General features: G+C 39.3%; 1 protein-coding gene across 1 annotated transcript in view; it reads left to right on the top strand.

The window, feature by feature from the left end:
• The window catches only part of NR4A3 (nuclear receptor subfamily 4 group A member 3), a 49431-nt gene that overhangs the window by 5683 nt on the left and 17989 nt on the right, over window positions 1–25759 (top strand). The window contains exons 3-5 of the mRNA XM_088445639.1: window positions 10192–11030; window positions 14083–14212; window positions 14443–14615. Coding sequence (XP_088301765.1) covers window positions 10194–11030; window positions 14083–14212; window positions 14443–14615 — 1140 coding nt within the window. The 5' untranslated portion in view covers window positions 10192–10193. The remainder of the gene's footprint in view (window positions 1–10191; window positions 11031–14082; window positions 14213–14442; window positions 14616–25759) is intronic.

Genomic DNA, 25759 nt, shown 5'->3' with positions numbered 1-25759 from the left:
TGACCCGAAGCATACTGCTAAAGCAACACTCGAGTGGTTTAAGGGGAAACATTTAAATGTGTTGGAATGGCCTAGTCAAAGCCCAGATCTCAATCCAATTGAGAATCTGTGGTCAGACTTGAAGATTGCTGTTCACAAGCAGAAACCATCCAACATGAAGGAGCTGGAGCAGTTTTGCCTTGAGGAATGGATACAAATCCTAGGGGCAAGATGTGGCAAGCTCATAGAAACTAATCCAAAGTGACTTGCAGCTGTGATTGCCACAAAAGGTGGCTCGACAAATTACTGACTTTAGGGGGGTGAATAGTTATGCACGCTGAAGTTTTCTGTTATGTTGTCCTAAATGTTGTTTGATTCACAATATAAAAAAAAACACAACTTCACAGTTGTAGGCATGTTTTGTGAATGAAATGATGCACACCTTCAAACTATCCATTTTAATTCCAGGTTGTGAGGTAACAAAAATGCAAAGGGGGTTGAATACTTTTGTAAGACACTGTACCTGTCCCACGTCATTTACACCTCACATACCTGTCCCACATAATTAACCCATTATTGAGGTTTTTAGAGAAATTCACCTGAAAACTGAAAGGTGTTTATTGGGTAAATAATGCTATAAACCCTTCCAGGTGAGAGATTATTCACTGGGAAGGGTGTACCAGAGGTTCTGCACAGTGCCTGACAATTTTACTTTAAATTAAAGATTTTCCCTACCTTTTCACCTGCTCAGGGGGCTGCACACAAAAAATCAAGGCGAGTTTGGAGGTGAATTGCAAATGTAAACCACAGTGCATGTGCGCTATGAGAACGGCTCACAGGGCCCAACTTGCACCTAATTGGATTGGCCCCTGTCAGAGACATGCACAGAAATTCCACCCAAATATCTGATCAGTTATGTGAGCATTTCCAAATCTATCGCTTTCCAGTAATTGGCAAAAAAATCTAAATAGAATAATGAAAATATCTACGTTGAAATTAAGGAACTATGTAAAACTGTTGAACCAGCACAGAACAGTACCTGGTCACAGTGCTTCCTGTTGATTGCTGGCATTTGTCTCCAGGGCCGTTAAGGGCTGGCCCAGGCCTGGGTGACCTGGGGCGTGACCTAATTGTGGGAGGTGTGGCCATGCCCCCTTCTAATACAAAAAACTAGTTGCTGCACACTGGGGAGGGGAGCCTCTCTCAGCCCAGTGCAAATCCAGGGGGGGCACAATCAGGATGATCGCTCCCCCCCACAGGCAGAGGAGACTGCGTGTGCTAGGGTTTCTTAGCTGATAGGGAGGAGCGACGTTGGACCTGGGCCCCTCCTGAAAGCCCAGGCCCGGTAATTAGTACCAGCTCCGCCCCCCTCTCGGCACCCCTTTTTGTCTCCAGGAGAAGGCTCATTGCAGCATGGGGAGTGGGACAGAGCGAAGGCTCCAGAAGGTTTGTCTGTATGCTTGTGCCATGGGTAGATGGGTTCACCTACAGGCTAGTGAGGACCAGAGTTATCAGCTGCTTGCCATTATAGTGGGAATGGAGAGGAATAGCTCACTCATTTATTTGTCATACTAATGATTTATTCCTTCATATAATTAAAAATTTTTACAGCCTAATATAATTTCAATATTTTTTGTACATTATATTTTAACCTTTCATTATCTTTCAATGTCATATAAATTGTAGGGCTTTCATACCATAATGCTGTATCAAATAGGTTTTGGGGTAGTGCATCTATATTTCCCCCTGATGCTCAGGTATATGGAGTAATATTACTGCATTTGTATAGTGAATTTGTTGCACTGGTGCACCTTATTTTGAAGAGCACTATAAACCAGATTTAATTTTGCTGAGTGAGATTAATATAAAAACGTAGTGGAGAGAGCGCATTTTAGGGACGATCCTCACTATGCACGACCGTTCCTGGTGTAAAATATGCAATTTAAAAAAAATGCATTTCATTAACTAAATCCCCAAATGATTATATCTCAGATTGCCTGGTATTCTTCATCACCACCGGGGTGCTTGAGGGTTTTTGGAGTCTTTTATGCAATTAAAGTTTATCTGAAAATTGTGTATGTTTTTTACAATACATGGCACCTCTCATTTGGACTGTTTTATTATGGGTGGTGAGCTCTCCTGTAAATGCATCACCACAAAGCAAGTTCCATTAAAAGAAGAGGCTTTCGGCATAGAGATGCATTCCTAAGACAATCTGAGGAATGTAATAAAAAGGTTTATACACAAAAGAGACAGAAGTAATAAATGCAGTCCTAATTTGGCATCACTCTCAGATGTATTTCAGCTACCCTATAAGCATCATAGGAGTTTTCAGGTATTATGAGGAAAACTGAAAAATCTATTCAATTAACAGGAGCGGAACTAAAAGAGAATTTGACCTTGATTTATGTTTAACCCAACCAGAAGAGGGCAGCATAAGCTTTAGGTTACCATTGCTGCATACAGAAAAGGTCTAACTCAGTGTAAATGGCCTATGCTGGCTTTAAGCATGGTCCAACCCCTGAAACTGGTCACTCACAGTGCCAGACATCAATTCTGCAGAATAGGACATTAACAGCAGTAGGTGGCCAATTATGCAAATATAACAAGATGAATGTAGTGATCAAGAATTTCATTTGAACAGGTCATCCACAGTGCCAAGTACAGTAAGTGTGGTCTTGCACCCAGCACAGAAAAACAGTGTTAGAGTGCTAGTTCCTGCATTCAAAAAAGAGCAAACACACTAAACCTAATTTACAAAGTACACTGGTTGTCCACAATTAAAAGCTTGGTTGCACCTGTGTGCCAAGATCAGGGGCATCCAAACTATGGGCCTGATTCAGACCCACTCGCGAGCGGCTGTCCGCTCGCAAGTGGGTCGATGTTCTGGACTGAGCATGCGCACGACGGAGGGAGCTCCGTCGTGCGCATGCGCCAGACGCGACGAGCGAAGGAAAGTCCTTCGCTCGTTGTGTCCGATCAAAGGGGGCGTGCTGTCAATGTTGATTGACAGCACGCCCCCTTTGGTAGGTGTGCCGGGGGCGTGCCTCCCTGACGGAGGCATTCCCACGTCCCATGGGCCAAAGCAGTCCGTCATCTGTAGCAGGGCACCATTTGTGTTAAAGAGGAAAGCTCTCTGTGCTGCATGCTGAGCTGTCTGATGAGAATCGGGGAGAGACTGGGGGAATTGGGCCTTTTCCAGTGCCAATCTGTAATTCAGGCTATCCATGGCCATTCAGATTGCAGGACTCCACAGCATGCACTGTACATCTGCAACAACTTGATCTGATGTACTGTAGACACGTATTTATATGGGGATGTAGTCAGGATGCCGGCAGACGGGATGCCATCCACCGAGGATGAACATACCGGCACCGGCATCTCGGAGGTAAGTATCCGGCTTACCTTTAGTGTTAGCCTGGGGATGGGGGGGTTAGGTTTAGGCACCCACAAGAGGAGATTAGGGTTAGGCACCCCCGGGGGAGGTTATGGTTAGACATCACCCCGGGAGGGTTAGGGGAGGAGAGGGGTAGGGTTAGGGTACTTACCAGCTGTAGTCGGGATTTTCAACAGTTGGGCTTCCGGCGTTGGTATTTGAACCAGCGGCTATGCAGCCGCCGGGATATCATACCCAACCCTTTACATGTGTTTTGCATATTCCATTGATGACACAGCAATGTAGCACATTTTCAAAAGGGGACACTGTAGTGTGGCATATTATCAACTGGGTGCATTATTGTGTGTCATATTATGTATTGGGGGCATTACTGTGTATCATATTATCTCGGAGGCATTATAAATATGTTTATTTCAATATATTTGTATTAGTTTTAGTGTGACATGAATTTGTGGCACAAATTCTGTCATATTACTAATGGGAGGCATTACTGTGTGTCATATCAATTTGGGGCACAGATGTGTCATTAATAATTAGGGGTATTACTGTGTTCCATATTATCAATTCAGAGCACAGATGTGTGTTATATTGTCAATTGGGGGCATTACTGTGTATCATATTGTCAATTGGAAGCATTATAATATCAAGATATTTTTTATTAGTTTTAGTGTTTTTTAGAATAAAATTTCCTGAGCAAAAAAAAGCCTTACCAAATTGTTGGGAGGCTAACTGTGAGATGGTCCTCCAAGTATACTTTAAGATGCCTTCTTTCTGCTATCAATATACCCGCAAAGTAGAGGTACATTTAAGTATGCAAAAATGGGAAAATATCTTTGCAAAAGTGTAAAGTCCAACATCCTACCACTTTAGAACCATCTCTTTCATTTAACAGAATTGTTGTTTTTCTCCTAATTTTTAGCTTGAATAGGCCAAATTTACGGCTTTAATGAACATTGGACAAAGTGTCCTTTGAATTGGGCTTCACCAACGTAAGCTGGGGACAAATTCATGCCATGTTGGACGTTGCAAGTGATCTCATCCCCTGTACCTTAATTCAATAATTATCTGTTGCATAATTAATTCTCACCAGTGTTCCCAATCCATATTTAGCAAAAAAAATGCCCTTAGTCTGCCCATTTACTCCCTCAGCTCCTGCGCAAATACAGTCATTTTGCTAAATTGTATGTTCAAATGTAGGTGCCCAGTACCATAAAATATGGTAACTTGCATGAACAGCAGATATCGCTGTCACTGTCCCTGCGAGTTAACTTTAATACATGTACGGGACACTTTCATTCAAAATTAAATATCCATCATGATACTGACTGTTAATAATCGTGGCAGTGCCGCATTTATTAATACATAGGTCCCTAAGAGTTTGTCCTGGTACCTAGAACTGGACAGCTCCATTCCTGCACCAAGAAAAGGGCAAATGCATTTCTGAATCTGTTCTTCCATAATAGCTAAAATAAAATAGGAATTGCATCCCTTTGTGCACCACATATATACATAAGGTATTTATTCAAGAACAGCTGGATCTCACCTATGACAACCTGGATTATAGAGACATTTGCCTTTTTTTGCAACAGTATGCCCATGTCTGGGGCACTATGTGTGTTCTCTGCCATACTGAGGATATGTATTAAGTAATATGTTATATACAGTATATATTTATATATGAATAAAGATCATAAAAATGGCAAGGAGTCTTTCAGTTGTGAATGGTAGAAATGAAGTTTCACCATCAGCACAAGAAGGTGTTCTCGTGTTCTTTACTGTAAGGGATATAGTTACTAAAGGCCGATTTTGATTGATTTAAAATTGATCAAAATCGATCAACATACAGAAACAGAGCATCTATATTGTTTGAAAGACTCCTAACCAAACATTTGCTTTACATTTTCTTTAATTAATTTTATTTCATATAAATAGTGGAATCCCTCTTATTAATTCATGAGTTGAGGAAAGGCAAGATTAATTACATAGCAGCTTACACTAATACTAGTACTGTGATATTGTTGAATATTCTATTACATTGCTACTATGATGATAATATTTAATTTATCCAAAACAAAGATTAATAATGAATTATTTTCTATATTTAATTTAATACATTTAAATATACGTCCATGCAAATCAAATCTGCCCTTAAAGTGAGCAACTGTCAATTTTTTGAAACACTATGGGTTAGCAATCTAATTACATATTTTGTTGATCATTTGTTCTGACAGTATAACATTATTAGATATTGCATCTTATAAAATAACTTACGGGCCAATTTATTATTTTCCCCCGTTTTGCCTCAATAGCTATCATTTCTTATTGCAGCATATCATGGCAATAAGAAAAGGTTTTTTTTCAGTGCAATTTATGAAGACTCCTTTTTGTGATAGGGGCTCTGACATGATCTCATCATGACAAAGAGTAAAAAGTGTCAGGTTCAGGCCATTAGCATGCGCACGTTGTGTGCTCTATTGTTGGACTCTGTCTTCGGTGTCAGCAAAATTACTGATGCCACCAACATTCCAATGATTGACAGTAGTAATGCCCTACCCTTCACGTACGTGGCAGAACTTATATATGGCATAATATGAATTGGGGACAAACTTCAGAACATACTGTTATATTTTTTAAAAGTCACACCTACTCAGAAGTGCGCTGTTCTCGTCTTCCCTGAGAGAAAGTTACAGAGTGTGTGCAGCGAATACATGAGCGGGAGGAGAGAGCATAGGCCGGCTGGCCAGGTCATAGGTAAATGAGGCAGTGAGTGAGGCACTTGGGGAATATGATGATATAGGGGAGACTGGGTTGGACATGACATAGAGGGAAATTAGGAGGACATGATAATTAGTTAGAGGGGCAATTATGACATAAAAATAATGCTAGACACTGCTGAATCCCTCTCCGGAAAAATGAGTGACAATGTAGCCTACAGGCTACCATAGCTAACAGCCTCTCAGTTCACCTACCAAGCTATGGGGACTGCTGCTGTAGTCGGAAACAGAGGGACTGCTGCAGCTATCTCTGCTGTGGTACCCCCTTGTTAAATGGCCCTCATTGTTAAATATTGCATAAATTGATTGCAAAAAGACTTTAATAATATATGTCCCATAGAATAGTAAAAGTGTAACAATTTACCATTTTCTATTACCATTTTTATACAACTGTAGGTCATTTTTGCATCATTGCTCCTGATTTTGCACTGAACACAAACTTAAATTTGCAGCCATGATTTAGCATGTTATATTTTACTTTCCTACATTATTTGTGATATGTCTTATTAAACTGAACTAATCCTTATTTTCATGAATGATTCTTATGACCTTCATTAAAGCATCAGGACATTTATCTCAATGCAGTCCTAAGAGTATGTATTAACTCAGGAAGGTTAGGGGCAATAGGACTGTCATTATTTTCAGTGTCATATTTGTTGAGTTGTAATATAAAATACCCTATTTATGTGTGCAATACTATAGTCCATGTGTAATTTGTGCAGATTACTCCACAAAATATAATGTTTAACATCATTTTTAAATATGTATGGAAAACATGGCTCTTTGTGCTGTGTACCAGTATACAAATTAAGCACATACTTGCCAACTCTCCCTGATTATCCGGGAAACTCCCTGAAATAGCAGCAAACTCCCTGAAGAGTCTACCAGTCTCCCTGATCGCACCTTACCCCCATTATTTAACTGTTACATACTTGGTGAAAAAAACAGAGAAAAATACATTCAGATGGGATCATCAGTGCCATTTCCCTGCATTGGTTATAAGGCACAAAGATCCCCATGGCTACATGCATTTTCATATAAGGTTTCTCTTGGCTCCTTATATGGAACCCCTAGTAAAACACAATACATGAGCAACCCCTGAAACATATCAGTGTTTTTTCATGAACAATTAGATCTTACAGATATTACTAACTACTTTGATGCTCTTTTACATTTAGATATAAGTCAGTATTATGACACGCCTCTCAGATGTACAGTACACACCAACTTTACCGCCGAGCCCATAGGTGTTGCTTTCACAATCTTCCTGAAATGCATTTTCAAAAGTAGGCAAGGATGGTTAAGGAACACCCTTAAATTTAAATTCTCCTGTCATTTAAATATTTCAGACACAGCGGTAAAATATAAATATATATCTAAATAATTATGAATACTGAACTTATATATATATAATTATTAACTGTCCATCATCCAGTGCATTTTGCCCCACAAAAACAGTGTGTTTGTATGTAATAAAAAGAGGGGGGTTTTACAGCGCTAAGGAAATCTAAACGACATTAAAATCAGTATCATACAGCTTAATAAAAGTACATAAAAAATTTATAATATTTAATCTGGAAATTACAATGGTAACACAATTACAAGCATAATACATATAGATCTATGGTATTCAGGAAAAATGTGACAAGATGTTGTGGTGGGCAATGATATGTCCAAATAAGTGGATACCAATAATAATAATAATAATAGATGGCGGACCAGCCGCAAGCGGTAACTTCAAAAGTTCAAAGGTGTTCGAAAGAAGTACTGTGTATATGGGTAATTTCCAGTTAGCAGATAGTTATATTACCAGCTCGTAGTGGAAGAATTCCATCCAGACTTTAGCAAGAAAGCTTGCAGTTCAATATCTATCACTCTGTGGTACAGGAACACACAACTTTCACTTTGAAAATTAAGACACATTTGGTGTGTTTATGATATTTTTCCACTAGGAGGTGTGTTTTTTTTATTTCAGATTACAGCTTGCCATAGCAAAATTCTACAAATTGGGCTGGCAATCTGATAAATTAAAGGACATATTCAGGTCTGTAGAGAGCAGGGTCGGGCCCTCCTACTGTAGGGGGCATGGCCTAATCGTAGTGACGTGCCCATGCCCCCTACAAAATATGGGAAAGATGTTACTATCGGCACCGCAAATCGCTGCCAGGGGGTTGCCTTGCACCCCCAGCCAGGGGCAGATCCAGGGGGTGGGGTGGGTGTTTTGAGGGGAAATGGTCAGTGGCAGCAGCTTGGTAAGAAGGGGAGGTAATAGACACAGCCCTTCATTGGGCCCCTCCAATAAACCCAGGCCCAGGTACCCACCCTCTCAGCGCCCCTGGACGTATTTGGTGCATATTGGTTTATAGTATATTTAAGTATTGGATATTCCTAGCGCCATGGTTGTTTATTAATATATATATTATATATATATATATATATATATATATGTGAGGACAATGTGGTTAGGTCAGAGCACCTTAAAGTGCTTTGAAGTGCAGAAAATGTGCAAACAATCACTAGATAAACATGCAAAATGAGCAATATATACGTCTACCAAATAGATCTAGACCATAAACAAGTATTTATAAAAATACAAATTTAATAAGTACAATCAATATAAAAACATGAATGGAAAGACATAATGACACTAATAAAAAATACTGTATAAAGATCCTGCACCCCACCTGACCATACCCTCCATATATATGAAATAAGATAAGCTTTTCATTTTTAACAACTTTGCATTTATTTATATATTTTTTATTTATACAGTATAAATAAAAAATATATAAATAAATGCAAAGTTGTTAAAAATGAAAAGCTTATCTTATTTCATATATATGGAGGGTATGGTCAGGTGGGGTGCAGGATCTTTATACAGTATTTTTTATTAGTGTCATTATGTCTTTCCATTCATGTTTTTATATTGATTGTACTTATTAAATTTGTATTTTTATAAATACTTGTTTATGGTCTAGATCTATTTGGTAGACGTATATATTGCTCATTTTGCATGTTTATCTAGTGATTGTTTGCACATTTTCTGCACTTCAAAGCACTTTAAGGCGCTCTGACCTAACCATATTGTTCTCACATCATTTTAAAAAAGTCACTGACCACGACTTAGACCGATTAGGTTGAGCTGACACCCCATTTGTTGTGGGGGATTAGGCTTTGTCTCTAGATACTGATATCCAAGTTACATCACATACCACTGGCGCTGTAAAACCTTATAGACACATATATATAATATATATATATATAAAAAATAAGTGGCACTCCCAGTCCAAATATTCAGAGAAAAAACAGTGCTTTGCTGTGCAACGTTTCAGGGTCAGCCCCCCGTCGTCAGGACACACCTGTTTTTTCTCTGATTATTTGGACTGGGGGTGGCACTTATTTATTGTATATGTAACTGGAGGGGTACTAAACAAAAGAATAAAGTGTGTGCAATCATACAATTTTTTTGTAACAGAAAAGTTCGCAATCCTTTTAGAGGCATTTGATTCTGGACCTAAACAACGGATATCCCAGGTATTCTAGTTAGGTAGTTCTCTAGTAGATCTCTCTCCAATGTTCATCAAATAAAGATGTCCATAAAATCTTTGAGCTTGTCTGTGATTTATCTTGGGGTACTAAAAATACATCCTCACACCAAGAAACACTCCAAAAAATCAGGCCAATGGCCAACATTAATCAATTTAAAAGAATTTAATTAAAAACTAATAAATTCACAAGATGGACAAAAAAAGTGCTTACACAGTGTTCACCGTGCTGTTATGTTCTACATATGGGGACATTCCCCGTACCCTCAGATTGGAGATGTGGGTTCACAATAACAGCCCTAACTGCTCTTAAAACTGTGTGTGTGTGTGTGTGTGTGTGTGTGTGTGTGTGTGTGTGTGTGTGTGTGTGTGTGTGTGTGTGTGTGTGTGTGTGTGTGTGTGTGTGTGTGTGTGTGTGTAAAATCTGATATATATTAAGAGGGTTTATTTTCACTCTGTTTGCTTTAAAATTTAAAATGTTGTATTTTATTTACAGAGATGCCCTGTGTACAATATAATCCCATGCCACCTGGTTCCACCTACATCACACAACTTTATGGTCATGAATTCAGTACAGAAATGATGAGCACTACAGGTACAAAATGTAACTCAGAATTAAGCAGCACAGAGATTACAGCTTCAGCCACCACATCTTTGCCAAGTTTTAGTACTTTCATTGAGGGATATTCAGGAAGCTATGAACTCAAGCCATCCTGCTTGTACCAAATGCAAACATGTGGACAGAGGCCACTGATAAAAATGGAAAACCCTCAATTGGCCAGCTACCAAAGTCCAGTTCCTCAGCAAAGAGAAGATGCTATACCAAGCACTTCAATGTATTTTAAATCATCTCCTACATCAACATTATCTACATCTGGATTTTCTATTCACCAGTCACCACAATGGGAAGAGCCTCACACTTTGTCAGGTACACATTCATGTGTGACCTCAAGTCATTTGATGGATGCTTCAACTAGGACTGTTTCCCCAAGGTTTCCAATTTTTCATGTTAAGAATTCTCCACACACCTCAATGCCTAACCCCCAGGTGTGCTACGATTCTTCTAAAAATTTACCAGTAGGCCTTCAAAGAGACTCATCACAGTTATCTATGGAATCTTTGGCATTCAGTTTACCAATAGCAAAAGTGTCAAATCTAGTCTATTCCCCTCTTGCAAGTGGCCCAGCTATTAGCATGGTAGGTGAGAGCAGAATTCCATCACCGCTCAGTAGAAGTTCTTCAACTGGTGAGGGAACTTGTGCAGTGTGTGGAGACAACGCAGCATGCCAGCACTATGGCGTTAGGACATGTGAGGGATGTAAAGGCTTCTTTAAGGTAAGTTACTCACATGTACTTTGTTGTATATATGGAGAGAGTGAGATTATATGTTGTATTCTTACTAGTGTACTTTTATCCATTGTTTCATAATCTGACCAGAATAAAACCCATCAGACCCTCAGGCTCCAGTGCCTAAAGCTGACTTTAAGTGAGCCACAGCAATATATTTCATACATGTGTTATAAAACTTTGCTGATACCGTTTAAAAAAATCTTAAAAACTCTAAAACAGGTTTTTTATTATTCAATTTTAAGGGCAAGTGTACAGAAGGTAATAAGGTTAGGAATAGTAAGGAAAAGAGGGGAACAAATAAAAAAGGGTAAATTACTGCTTATATTCAGTTTAACAGCATTGATATACATCCCTAGATATATATACTATGTAAGAGAAAGCTGCACAGTATACACATATTTCAGCAGCCATGACATAAATGTAAAAAGGAAATCATGACTGTCACTGAAAAAGTTATTGGGAGTAGTTGGCAGGAAACTAGTCTTGTCTCAGTGGTATAGATGAGGATGAAATTACAATGTAACCATGTAAAATACGGTTTTAGTGAGTTATGGTAGTGTCTTGGCAAAAGAATATTTGAAAATGTTACATTGAAGCTTATGCTTCGTGTCCACTAGGCGATTAAAATGAGCGATTGAACAATAACGACATCGTTATCGTTCAATCGCTCATTACATGTTCACAAATCGGGCATGAAAATGTAGAATTTGACCAGCAATACGCGCTCCCGCTGGTCGTTTTCGACATGAATCATCGCCTGAACATGCAGGCCATCCTGCCGATAACGACAGATTGACCATGTTCTGGAATGAGGGAGGGTGCCTGCACTGAATGACATATAGTTCAGTGTAGGCACTGCACATCATGAGGAACGACTGTACGATTACAATGTTGTAATCGTACTGTCATTCCTCTATCTGCTAGTGGATACGCACCTTTACAGTTGTGGTGTTGTGCCTCATATTTATCAAGTAACAGCTTACCTCAATTTAAATGTGTCCATTCATGTTTATTCTACATATTATGTTTACATTGGTATGCCCGTAGACATATCTCCACCCCGCTATACCTAACACCACCTACAATCATTCACAACACGCAATTCACATCGGATCAGCATCCAAGTTTTTTATACATACTGTATACTTTAAAAAATTTATACATGTTTTCTACTGAAATATGACCCCCTGCACAAAATCACACACACAGAAATAATTTCTCACATTCACATACCTTGCCAGATATTGCTGTATTATTTAAAATCCCTATCAACAGATCCATATAGTGGGTAATATATATGAAACCTTCGAAGGAGGACAGGTGAAGAAGTTTCCCATAGCAACCAATCAGTTTGAAACTCTTATTTCATAGAGTGTACTTAAAAGTCGTTTGGTTGCTATGGCCGGGTTTGGTATGAGATCCTGGCGGTCGGGATGCCGCTGGTCAGAATACCCACAGCGGCATCCCAACACCCATAAGGAAATAAGGTAAGACTCACCCTAACCCCTACCCCTAACACTTCCTCCCCGATGCCTAAACCTAACCTCCCCCTCCCCTCACCCTAAACCTAACACTCCCGGTGCTTAAACCTAACCTCCCCCCTAGTGCCTAAACTTAACCTCCCCCTCCCTGCACTCTAAACCTAACCCTCCCCCTAGTGCCTAACCCTAATCCTCCCCCTAATGCCAAAACCCTGCATTCTAACCCTAACGCCTGATACTTAACCTTCGGGATGACGGCGGTCTGGATTCTGGGGCCAGGGTCCCTACTCTGTAGGGATTTTGGAGCCGGTATTTCACCCATCGGCATCACACATGCCGGGATGCTGACTACATCCCGCTATAGCCAAATTCTCCACTTGTCTTCTTTAGAGATTTTCATAAATTTCTCCCTGTGTGTGTCATGTTCAGTGAGTGACCTGTGGTGTACCTAACCAGGGCATATGTACAAAATTGAAAATTTTTTAATTTTTATTTTGGTGAGCATTTATTCACACTGTGCTTGTGTAATAGGACAACTAATACCCTTAAGCCAATCACACATGAGCTTGTCACTCGGCACAAGCACTGGACTATAGGGATAATGACCACTTTGATCAACAAATAAGTGGGCAAATTGGACGAGTTCTTGATTTCAGCCATGTAGGGCAATAATTAGTGTGTGCCATTGGGAGGTTGCCTATGTTGACTGATTACTATGTTTGATTTACTGGTTTCTTTATCTTATTTACAGTATACCTAAATCAATTCTATCTGCAAACACTGCCTGTTCATATACAAAGGCAGAATACAGACACTTTAATGCACACTCCCATAGTTTTCAGATGGATCTGTACATTGCTATTTAACTATTCAGATGACAATTTCACACTTGGCAGGTCAATTTTCTTTTATGCTATTTAGATAAGTAAATTTGTTACTCATGAAATGTAAAAGAATGATTTATACAGGGTAGCAGGATAGAAACCTGTTAACTTTTAACAAATAGATGAAAAATACTAAATTTTACAGAAATAAAGCATTAAAGCAATACATACTTTTTTATGTGTAGCAATTTTTAACTTTTGGCTTTGTAACTGTTTATTTCATTTTTTTCTTCAACTTCATTTTTGATCATTTAAGAATTTACGCATGTTTAAATATGACTGTAAAAATATAACAAATAACATGCAGTTAAATTGTAAAATAAAGCCATTGTACACCTAAACCTACCACCCCACCAAATGAAACCCCTTGGGAAAGGTTTGCAAGATGAGAATTCGAAATGGTGTAATGTAATGACTGATAATTTCAGATGCAATTTTAGAATTTAAATTTATTGTTCCAATGACTTTTCTCAAACTCATTGTTGATAATTTCAATGACAGCAGCGAGCTCTAATACATTTTATCTTCCTGCAGGCTACTGTGTTAGGAAATTAATTTTATCTAATAATACAAATTGCGTTGTTTGCTTATTGAATGGTAAATTGCATGCCTTGTTTTATCAGCGTCTCCTACTTTTACTTCAATTAGTATTCTATTGTATATATTTCTTAGAGAACAGTACAGAAACATGCAAAATATGTTTGCTTGGCAAATAAATCCTGTCCCGTGGACAAAAGACGAAGGAATCGTTGTCAGTATTGCAGATTTCAAAAATGTCTGAGTGTTGGCATGGTTAAAGAAGGTAAGAGCTTGGGGAATGCGTAGTTAGCTAATTGAGTACAATTAACATGCATATACTTTTATTCTATTAAATTGCTTAAATACTTAAAGTGCAGTGGGGGATTTTTATATTATTACATACATGTCACAAAGTCTATCTGCAACGATAAAAACGTAATAAAAAGTAAGTTACTGTATGTTTTTATTACAGCAAATATATTTGATTCTGGTATATTTTATAAATTCACTTAGTGGTAAGAACAGATAGTCTTAAAGGAAGAAGAGGAAGACTGCCTTCAAAACCAAAGAGTCCCTCTCATCAAGAATCACCTCAGCCGACTCTGTCGTCTCCTCCAAGCAGCATGTTAGATGCGCTAGTCCAAGCGATAGTAGACGCTACACCCAGGGAACTCGACTACTCTACAGTAAGATCATTAAATGTATCAATAATTCCCTCTCAGAAATAAAAGTGCATTTAGATAACATGTGAAACCCATTAAAGAATGAGAACAAGGATAATGAATGGATATTAATTAAAGGAGCCATATACCTATAAACATTCGTTACCTCTCACATTTCCTGTTATCAATCTTACAGTTAACAGGTGTGTAAGATGTAATCCTGCAGCTTTTCTTTTTTCTGCAGACATAGCAAACATCCTAACATACCAGTCTGTACTAGCATACAATCCAGTGATTATAACTTGTTTCCAATATTACTTCAAATAAACTACAGGTACAGCATCCCTGTAAAATGCTTATATTTGGGTACAATCTATACACAAAATCTAATCAGATACTTCTGCACCATGAGATAACCTTATTTCACAGTTCTCCACAATAGACAGGGGATAATAGAAAATTTGGCATTGCGAGGGGTAGATTTGGTAAAGCTTCTAAAATGAAAAGTTGGGGTGTTGCCCATAGCAACCAATCAGATTGCATCCTATAAAATGATAGACAGAAGCTTTAGTAAATCTACCCCCAAATCTCAATATCTGCAGAGATGCGTGCAGTATCCATTCAGCTACTCCGGGGTCCGGCACCACTGCACAGCTGCGACGGTGGGGGTGCCCAACTTCATCCCCCCCCTCCAGAACACCCGCGGGACACTTCGTCCCATGGGTGGAACAGTGGGACAGTGCTGTCCCGCTGAAATCGGGATTTTGGGAGGGGTGCGCCCTATATGGGGTGGTGCCCCTGTTCGACTGCACTGGTCGAACATACCTTGAGCCAGCCCTGCACTAACAATTCTGATAGTAAAGGGAAAGGCTGGTTTGTGTTAAACAAGTGTCAAGGGCAGACATCCCCTTTAACTACTGAATCAATATTCTGATAGATGACAAAAGATAGTAATTTGCGTGTCTTATATAAACTAGTAATGACTTAGGTCCTGATTCAGAGGCGCTCGCTATTTGCGAGGGTTCGCTCTGAATCAGGGCTGATTTAAAAAAAAAAAAAAAATCCGCCTCCAGGCCGCTTGCAGAGCTGCTTGTGCAGACGGTCAGGCACTGGTCGCGATTATCGCGACCATCGGGCTTGCGACGAGACCCTTGTGGTAGGGTCTCGTCCACCGCAAGCCCCAGTGAACGTCCTGCTCTAATAGAGCAGGAAGTTCACTACTGACATTACGTGTGATGTCAGTAGGGCGGCCCCCAAACGGCAGACGTTCCTTCGGGAACGCCTCCGTTTGTGCAGCCACCACCCCCACCCGACCCGCCTACAAAATGGGGCGAACTGTCGATCAACATCGACAGCCGCCCCGTTTTGCTGCGAGCCCCGGGCGAGTGAAGTTCTCACTCGCTCTGGGGCTCACGCGTGCGCACTGCCCGACCATCGACCCGATTGCGAGCGCTATGCGCTCGCGGGCGGGTCTGAATCAGGCCCTGAGACCTGATGATTTCTGCAGATTGAAATTGTCATTGATAGAGTTAAAACATAAATAAAGTTTGTCTGTCACTGTTGATTTGATGTGTGCCATGTGTGCTTGACTATGGGCCTGATTCAGAGCCGTTCGCTATTTGTGGTCGTTCGTTCAAAAACAAGGGGTGGTTATTCAAATGATCCGTTCGCAAATTGCAGTCTGTTCCCACCTCTAAGTCTGAACGAGCGAGCAAAACATACGCTCGTTTATTTGATAAAAACGCCCCCTGGCCGCACGCACTATACGTCATGTCCGCTATTTATTAGATTAATCGAGTACATCGTACAGCGTATGAACTGCTCGCTATTCTTGTGGTTGGTGTTTTCAACCGCTATTTTGCGAGCAGTTCTGAGTTAAAAAAAACCAAGTGACGTGGTCAATGACGCTGCTGTATTAATTATGCACTCCCTTAAAACGCCCGTTTTGACCTTTAAGCACGCCTGCGTTCGGATCTCCACTCCCCGTTTTCAAGCACCTTCCCCTGTTACCACCCACATACGCCTCATTCTGTCACTCAAAATAGCAGGCCCTCGCTATATTGCGTACCAACCATTTTCGGCCGCACTGACTGGTTCGCGCATGCGTACTAAAAACCGTACGCATGCGCAGATGTGCGAACATCGCTCGGAACGAGCGTACTGCCGCTAGCGAGTGGCTCTGAATGAGGGCCTATGTGTGTATATATTTCTGCCTGGGATGCGTCCTGCAGAAAAGGAAAAAAACATAAAATATATACAATTTTCTTTGTTTGATAGTACACAATATTTATTTGTTCTATAGTAAAGTTATGCTATGATATAAATACTGTGCCCCTAGCCTGTATTGTCATAGTTTTAAAATCTTGTGACCACCGAACAAAACAATTTCTACCAAAACAAAATTATACAAATGTGTATTGATTTTAAATATTTGCATAAAAAACTCCCATTGCTTTTAATGATCAAAGATATTGGAACAAGTAGCCTGATTCGTACATGAGTTGCACGCTATTTTCATCGTTGCTGCATCTTTGGACGCAATGAGAAAATATTCTAATGCTGCAGGTGGCATCTTGTGTAAATTGACGCCTCCTGCAAGCTCTATGATCCGCAGCTGCATTCAAGGATGCAGCCATCGGATCATATGCAAAAACATTGGCCATCTGAATAACCCTCAGGTTGGTGTTTTCACTCTGCCGGGGCCAGTGACGCTGCGTTGGAAGACGCAGCCACTGGTCTCAGCACGCCTTAAATACGGGGCAGACTCTCCCCCGTTTTCAAGAACGCTCTCTGACCCTGCCCCTCCCAGCCCCCCAATCCGCTGCAGGGGGGCTTGCAGCCATCGCAGTCAGTGATCGGCACATGCGCACAGATCCTGCACAAGCACCAGTCATTAAATGTCGAACTTGTAAGCAAACCATCAGGCTTGCTCACAAGTCTGAATCAGGCCCAAAGTACAAACAATTTATAACTAGGCGCATCAATTTGCAAAACTACTATATCAATAAATATATTTTTTAATAATCTCTTCAGCATTTTGTATGCAGTCCTTGATTGCAAACAAGACACAGAGACACCCATTTAAGGCCCAGAACTTCTACAGTCATTATGCTGGTGGTGTCATTCCTCCACAGAGTACATTTTTTGAGCACTTTAGACAAAATAGGTCAATGGGAAATTTGTTTCTGGAGCCTGGTGGACCAGTGTTTAAAGTTCTCATCCATCATTGATAACCATTTGTCCAGCTAGGTTATTCTCGACTACTGACCCCCACAGTTTTATATATATATTTTATTTTGAAATGCATCTGAGGCACTTAAGTATTAAGTCGTCTTAACAAATATGTCCAATATCTTTGAGCCAACTCCAAACCTTAAAATCCTATGTATAGTGAGCCCTATCTGTTGCCAAGTGTACTAGGATCAATTATATTTGGTGTCAATTACAATATGCAGAGCCAGGACTGATGGAAAGTATTTCAGATATAGATAATTTGACCAGTCCAATATGCAGAGCTATAACTGTTGTGGACAAAATATGCAGAGCCAAGGCTGGGTCCAAAACCTATTAATACAGAGTGACATCTGGTGTTAAAAGCATACTTGCTAACCTTCCCGAGTCGTCCGGGAACCTCCCAAAAATTGGAAGCCGCTCCTGGCCACCCGGAAGGGCAGGCAAGTCTCCGCCCCCTCCTCCGCGATAACCTGAGAAACCCCCACAGCGGGGGGGGGGGAGAGGGTGACGCAATTCACTCTGAATTGCATGATTTTGGCCCCGCATTCTGTCTCACAATGGCTGTAATATTGGCATTGTGTAGCATGAGTGGGGCCAAAATGACACAATCAAATGGCCATGCCCCCGCTCAACCCACAAATGACAGTGAGCTGTCGTTCCTGCCCCCTTGCACCACGCCCGCCCTGCCATGCCGATCTGGCTGTTCCCTCCATGGAAGGGGCAGACAGAATGTCTGCAACCATGGTTAAAAGTAATATGTAGAGTTATATCCTCTACCAATAATAATATACAGAAACATATCTGGTGTCAGTTACAATGTATATGTTTATATCTGGTGCCAATTCTAATATACAGAGCCATACCTTGGGCCAAGTCTGATATGCTGCCCCACCTTCACTGACACACACAGCCAACAGCATCTCTCCAGAAGACACGCATATGCGAAAAGGGTGTGACCTTGAGCCTGCAAGGCCATTTCCCCTGATCTGTGCCATTTGGGGGGCGTGACTGCGCATCACGCACCAGTCCTCATCATGCTAGGGGCTTGTCCAGTGCTCCGGAAGCTGCTGGGCAGCCCCCAGCCTCTCCCGGCACAGTGTGGATGATGCCCGCTGCAGCTCTGCTTGGTAACACCATGGAAGGGAGGGGGGATACCAAAATCGCAGAGCAGCTAAGCTATTTTGGTGTCACCCTCTTGGATGGTGTCACCTGATGCTCTTGCACCCCCAACACCCCCTTAGGGACACCACTGATCTAGACACTTCCTCTGAAGAGTGACTGCGTGGTAGGATGTATACATGTGATATCATGTACTCTCTATTTACAAACTGCCCGATTGTTACTGACTCTTTACATTGTTTGCCAGCTTTGCTTCACTTGTTACATGTTGCAGAACATTTTTCTCTCATGATTACCATCACATTCCTGTGTATTGTCAGCTGCTGCCTAATAAGTCTAATTATTATTATTTTTTCTTTTATATATCCTTTTATTATTTTAATTTCAAGAATTACAAAAACTAAGAAACAGAAAAGACAAGGAATGAAAAAATAAACAGCAAAAAAAAGAAAAGAGAAAAATAAAATTAAAAAATAATTCCAGGATCTCCTATCACAATTTTCAGTATAGTTCATATAGCTTATACATAGGCACAAAAATGTCTTAATATTGCTGATTGAGTATTTTAATACATTTATGTATTAACATGTGCATTAACCTTTACACATCTCCTCAGATAATATCTCTTCCTCGTTCTGCATATATCTGCCAGTTGCACCACTTCCATATGGATGTATTGAAAGTTTCATTACAATTATTCATTGTTTCCATTCAATAACTATAATTTATCTTATTTACTATCAATGAGATTTGGGGGGATTTTCTTGCTTCCAATATTGAGCTATTGCTGATTTGGTAGCTATAAATATATGGCCAAGAATGTATTGATAGGATACCTGGATCTCTGATGGATATACAGTCAGGTGCATAAATATTGGGACATTGTCAGAATTTTCATATTTTGGCCTCTATTCACCACCACAATGGCTTTGAAATTAAACAAACAAGATGTGCTTTAATTGCAGACTTTCAGATTTAATTTGAGGGTAATTACATCCAAATCAGGTGAACGGTGTAGGAATTACAACGGTTTCTATATGTGTCTCCCACTTTTTAAGGGGCCAAAAGTAATGGGACAAACTAAACAATCCTAAATCTAACTTTCACTTTTTAATACTTTGTTGCAAATCCTTTGCAGGCAATTACAGCCTGAAGTCTGTAACGCATACACATCACCAGACGCTGGGTTTCATCCCTGGTGATGCTCTGCCAGGCCTCTACTGCAAATGTCTTCAGTTCCTGCTTGTTCTTGGGGCATTTTCCCTTCAGTTTTGTCTTCATCAAGTGAAATGCATGCTTAATCAGATTCAGGTCAGGGGATTGACTTGGCCATTGAATAACATTCCACTTTTTAGCCTTAAAAAACTCTTTGGTTGCTTTTGCAGTATGCTTTGGGTCATTGTCCATCTGCACTGTGAAGCGCCGTCCAATGAGTTCTGAAGCATTTGACTGCTAATAATATTGCCCGAAACACTTCAGAATTCATTCTGCTGCTTTTGTCAGCAGTCACATCATCAATAAATACAAGGGAACCAGTTCCATTGGCAGCCATACATGCCCACGCCATGACACTACCACCACCATGCTTCACTGATGAGATGGTATGTTTTGGATCATGAGCAGTTCCTTTCCTTCTCCATACTCTTCTCTTCCCATCACTCTGGTACAAGTTGATATTTGTCTCATCTGTCCATAGGATGTTGTTCCAGAACTGTAATGGCTTTTTTAGATGTTGTTTGGGAAACACTAATCTGGTCTTCCTGTTTTTGAGGCTCACCAATGGTTTACATCTTGTGGTGAACCCTCTATAGTCCCTCTTCTGAAGTCTTCTCTTGATTGTTGACTTTGACACATATACACCTACCTCCTGGAGAGTGTTCTTGATTTGGCCAACTGTTGTGAAGGGGTTTTTCTTTACCAGGGAAATAATCTTCTGTCATCCACCACAGTTGTTTTCCGTGGTCTTCCAGGTCTTTTGGTGTTGCTGAGCTCTCTGGTGCGTTCTTTCTGTTTAAGAATGTTCCAAACAGTTGATTTGGCCACACCTAATGTTTTTGCTATCTCTCTAATGGGTTTGTTTTGATTTCTCATGATGGCTTGCTTCACTGATAGTGACAGCTATTTGGATCTCATATTGAGAGCCGACAGTAACTGATTCCAAATGCAAATGTCACACCTAGAATCAACTCCAGACCTTTTACCTGCTTAATTGATAATGAAATAATGAGAGAATAGCCTGTCCATGAAATAGCTTTTGAGTTGATAGTCCCATTACTTTTGGCCCCTTAAAAAGTGGGAGGCACATATAGAAACCATTGTAATTCCTACACTGTTCACCTGATTTGGATGTAATTACCCTCAAATTAATCTGAAAGTCTGCAGTTAAAGCACATCTTGTTTGTTTCATTTCAAAGCCATTGTGGTGGTGAATAGAGGCCAAAATATGAAAATTCTGACAATGTCCCAGTATTTATGCACCTGACTGTATATACAAAAGGGCCATCTGGGGAGTTATGTTTACATCCAATTCAAAGACTTGAGATATTAACCTTTGTATTTCCAGCCATAAAAGGCGAATTTTAGCACAGTTCCAGAAGATATGTAAAATATCTCTGGTTTCTGTTAAGCATCTCCAACAGACATCAATCTGGGATGGTCAAATTCTATGTATCCTATCTGGAGTTAGATATGTACGATAGAACAAATTTATATATCTCTCTAAGTGGGATATACATCTCAACATCTTATGTACTGATTTAAATAATTGAGACCATTCCGTTTCATCTAGTGCTATTTTTAATTCTCTTTCCCATTTCATTTGGGCTATTGTCTTATCTATTAGTTTAATCTTTATTAATATTGAATACCAATACGAAATTCCTCCTTTTCGCATAGAGGAAAAGATTTTGGTTAACATTTTATAAGGGATAGTTCTAAGGGTTCCTGTGTAAGAAGGAAAATAATACAACCAATGACTGATCTGCAGATATTTATAAAATTCAGTCATAGGTATTGCAAACTTTACCTGAATTTGAGTGAATGACTTAAGGATATTATCCTGATCTAGATCTTTCATTATACAGATTGCCTTAGATACCCACACATCCAAATTTAGATCTGGGATATAATTTATCAAAGCCTGTACTGACAAATAAACAAATGGTACTATAGTTTGATCTTGATAGGTCTTTAATTTATCCCATGCTTCCAAAGTTGCTTTTGTTGCTTTTAGTGTATTGTTTGACAAAATTCTATATTTAGGTTGCATCCATATTAAATCTTTTATAGAAAACCTACCTATCATCACATCTTCTATCTGGACCCAAAGTTCAGAGGTGTCTCTTAATACACCAGTTACTTATCTGATTTATTGGTGTTGAGATTTGATATAATTCTAGATTAGGAAATTGAAGTCCTCTGTGTGATTTCTTAGGGTTAGATATTTTTTGCTAGTCTAGATATTTTATTTCCCCAAATATATCTATTCAGTATAGCGTTAAACCTACATAGCCAATATTTTGGGAGAAGCTTTGGTATAGAACAGAATAGATATAACATTTTGGGGAGGAAAAACATTTTGACCGCTTCTATTCCTCCAACCGATGATACCTCATAATTTATCCAATCCTTTATAGATTTTTTTAAATTGCTTTAAATGAGGCTAATTCTAAGTACCAATCCCTGAGGGATTCCCACAGCGAAACTCATCACTCTTACAGGGGTCTTTATTGAAAATATCCATTAGACTATTTGTCTCAGAACTAACCAGCACAGTTTGAACACATCTAAGACTGCTTGTTACAGTTTTCTCAGGCCATAGACCATTATGATGCAGTACTACTGGTCATGATTCTACAACACTGAGCAAGTAGATAAAAAAGAAAGCAAACAGGACCTAATAAATATCTTGCAAAGCCTCTCTAGCCTGGAGAAATATGATTACAATGCTTCTCTTCCTGTGGCATCCATGGAAATACTCTTAGCTTTTCTAATTTATTAGTCCCTCCTCTCTAATGTATGAAATGCAGGAACCTGCAAGCCTTCATATGATTGTACTTATGACCTCATGAATGGTTCCTCTCCAACTAAGAGTCAGGTATATCTGTAATTGATTGCTTAAGCCAGGGCAATGTCTGAATAAATTAAGGAAAGCCAGATTTATCCTCTCCTGATGATGCCAGCTTTTTCTTTGCTGAGAAGAAGGACCACACTGTAATTGACTACTAAGAGCTCAAAAAAATCACTGTCAAAATCCTACTCCTTTGATATCTGTTCTGCTTTCTGAAGCTACCTCTGCTGTTCTCTCTTTATAAATAGCTTTCTCTACTTCTCTGGTAGTACTTTACCCAGAACAATTTATCCTTAGAGAAATGTTGTCTTAGTGCAATAAAAGTTATTATTTTGGTTATTTTCTAAAATACTTTTCCTGGAAGAGAAATAGAAGAACAATTTCTTCTGGCCATTACACTTGGATTAGATGAGTGATTGAAGCTTAAGATGGGTACACAATATCTGATATATCATATGATATATAGTGTTCTGATGCAGATCGGGACAATATATCGTAACATTGTACAGTGAGTACGTCTGATCCATATTTAACAATGGTCGTTCATAACATCGTTACATCTTATATTCTACACAGCAGATGGGACGATGCAATGCACATCGCGGTTCTGTTAAAGCACATAATGACACATTGCGCCATCATCAACCGGAAGGTGCAGGGTGTACAGCACACCGATGTATCGTTGCATTGCATTGTCACTGGGTACACACATCATATAGAGTGTACCCAGCTTAAGAAGCAGTAACATTCCCTATCACTTTTCTTTCCCCTGTTCACTTTTATTTGTTTACTTGTTGTATTGATTCCAAAACATATGAAAAGGAATGGCTTTCCCAATGATTTTATAGTAACAAATTTTAATCATAGGAGGAACTCTCCAACATTATTATTATTACATTCAACCCAATTCATTGTCATTGACTCCTTCACATTTTTTATTGGAGTCATTGATGGTCATGTTTTTGGATAAATATTGCAGAATATATTATAGCAGAGGTTCCCAAACTCGATCCTCAAGGTATACCAACAGTTCAGGTTTGAGAGATATCCATGGTTGATTACAGGTGGTTAATTTAAATTGACTGAGGTACTAAACAAGTAACCTGTGGTCAAGCAAGGATATCTTTAAAAACTGGACTGTTAGGGTGTCTTGAGGACCGAGCTTGGGAACCTCTGCATTATAGCTTGTTCTAGTGGTAACTAACACAAAGTATCATGTGAGACTTCCAATGTTTACACATTCTAATTAAATCCTAGCCCATCAACATCATGGTTTAAATCACTGCTACCAAATTTCTAAAGGCATTTATGTTCTTAGGTTTCTAGTAGATCATTTTTCCAAAATGTCCCATTTTATTTCTATGGAAGGTTTGCCTTCCACCTCTTTGCTTGTCTTCACCTCAATCAAGGACATTTTTCATTTGCACTGGCTCCTATGAGTAATTATCTTGAGACACAATTTGTTGCTACACTTGAAGAATCCTTTGTAAGAAATTATGCATCAAGCTATATCTTACTTATTTTTTTTCTCCAACTTCATTCTTCAAGACTTGATGATGATTGAATATCAGTTGTCTTAAATATGTCTTTGTTAAAATATATTTCTGTATGATGCAGTTAGACTGTGTTTCTGTGCAGTGGAGTTTTATATGTGTTCACTGAGATGGGGGTTGTGTAATGTACATACAGAGATGTTTGCGCCATGGGTGGTTTGGGATAGGAGGAAAGGGTGACTTAAAACTATCCTGTCTAGGGGTTAATTTCAGACTTAATTTCAAAATAAGTAACGGTAATAATAAAATAATTATAATACATATGTGACATTAATATATGTAATTTATATCCTTGTGTTCAACAAACGAGTAATGATATAGTTGGTGCTCAGTTATAAAACATAATTATTATTAAAAGTGCTTCTTCAGGGAATGCACCAAAATTGCTGCCAGTATTGCTGTTTGACTCTATCATATAGCCCACTAAGCACTATCTATTTTTTCCGCAGGCTATTAAGGTGTTAAATAATTGAGGGGGGGGGCTGTTGTTGTAGCATGATTGATTGTTTTTTCTTGTTGTGTGTTCCAAGGGATGTGTTAGCCCGGATCTAATTGAAGTAACATTTTAACCTTTTTGGGGATCCCGGCACCGGCTTTCTACATAGACACTGTTGACATATGACTGTAGACTTCGTAACTGCATCCTAGTTCCATAATTCATATTACAGCAATCACAAAATTCCATGGTACCTCTAATTCCATTATTTAATATTCTAGTGGGTACCATATTTGAAATAAAATGCATGAAAATGGATTTAAAGTATAGTTATACATTTTGGTACATCACCAGTTACACATTTTACTAATTTCTTTCAGCATTTACTATATAACCGTAGCTGCTGATGCCCATTATGAAACCACTGTGAGTTGCTTTTCTAGGACGGTCATTTTCTCTACACACTCAATTGGCTGGGTTGAGTGCAAGCATCTAACACTACCACTATACTATTTATTAATCTGCAGACTGTCATATGCTTCCACTTTACCTAATTCACTTGGGAGTGTGGAAGGAATGGTTAAAGTATGGTGTGACAGTTCACATTAATCACATGATCAGTTGCAATTGCTACCACTACTTAACAAGGGAAATTAAAGTGCAGGTGGGATCATAGTGTGTGGTGTACTGTACATCAGTTGTAAAATAAACTATACACAAAATAACAAAAAAAGCAAGTATTACTTAAAAAAAAAAT

Source organism: Taudactylus pleione, unplaced genomic scaffold (assembly GCF_031769625.1).
Source record: "Taudactylus pleione unplaced genomic scaffold, aTauple2 ptg000386l, whole genome shotgun sequence".
NCBI classification, from domain to species: domain Eukaryota; kingdom Metazoa; phylum Chordata; class Amphibia; order Anura; family Myobatrachidae; genus Taudactylus; species Taudactylus pleione.
The sequence above is the reverse complement of the archived record's forward strand: the minus strand, read 5'-3'. Positions and strand labels throughout refer to the sequence as shown.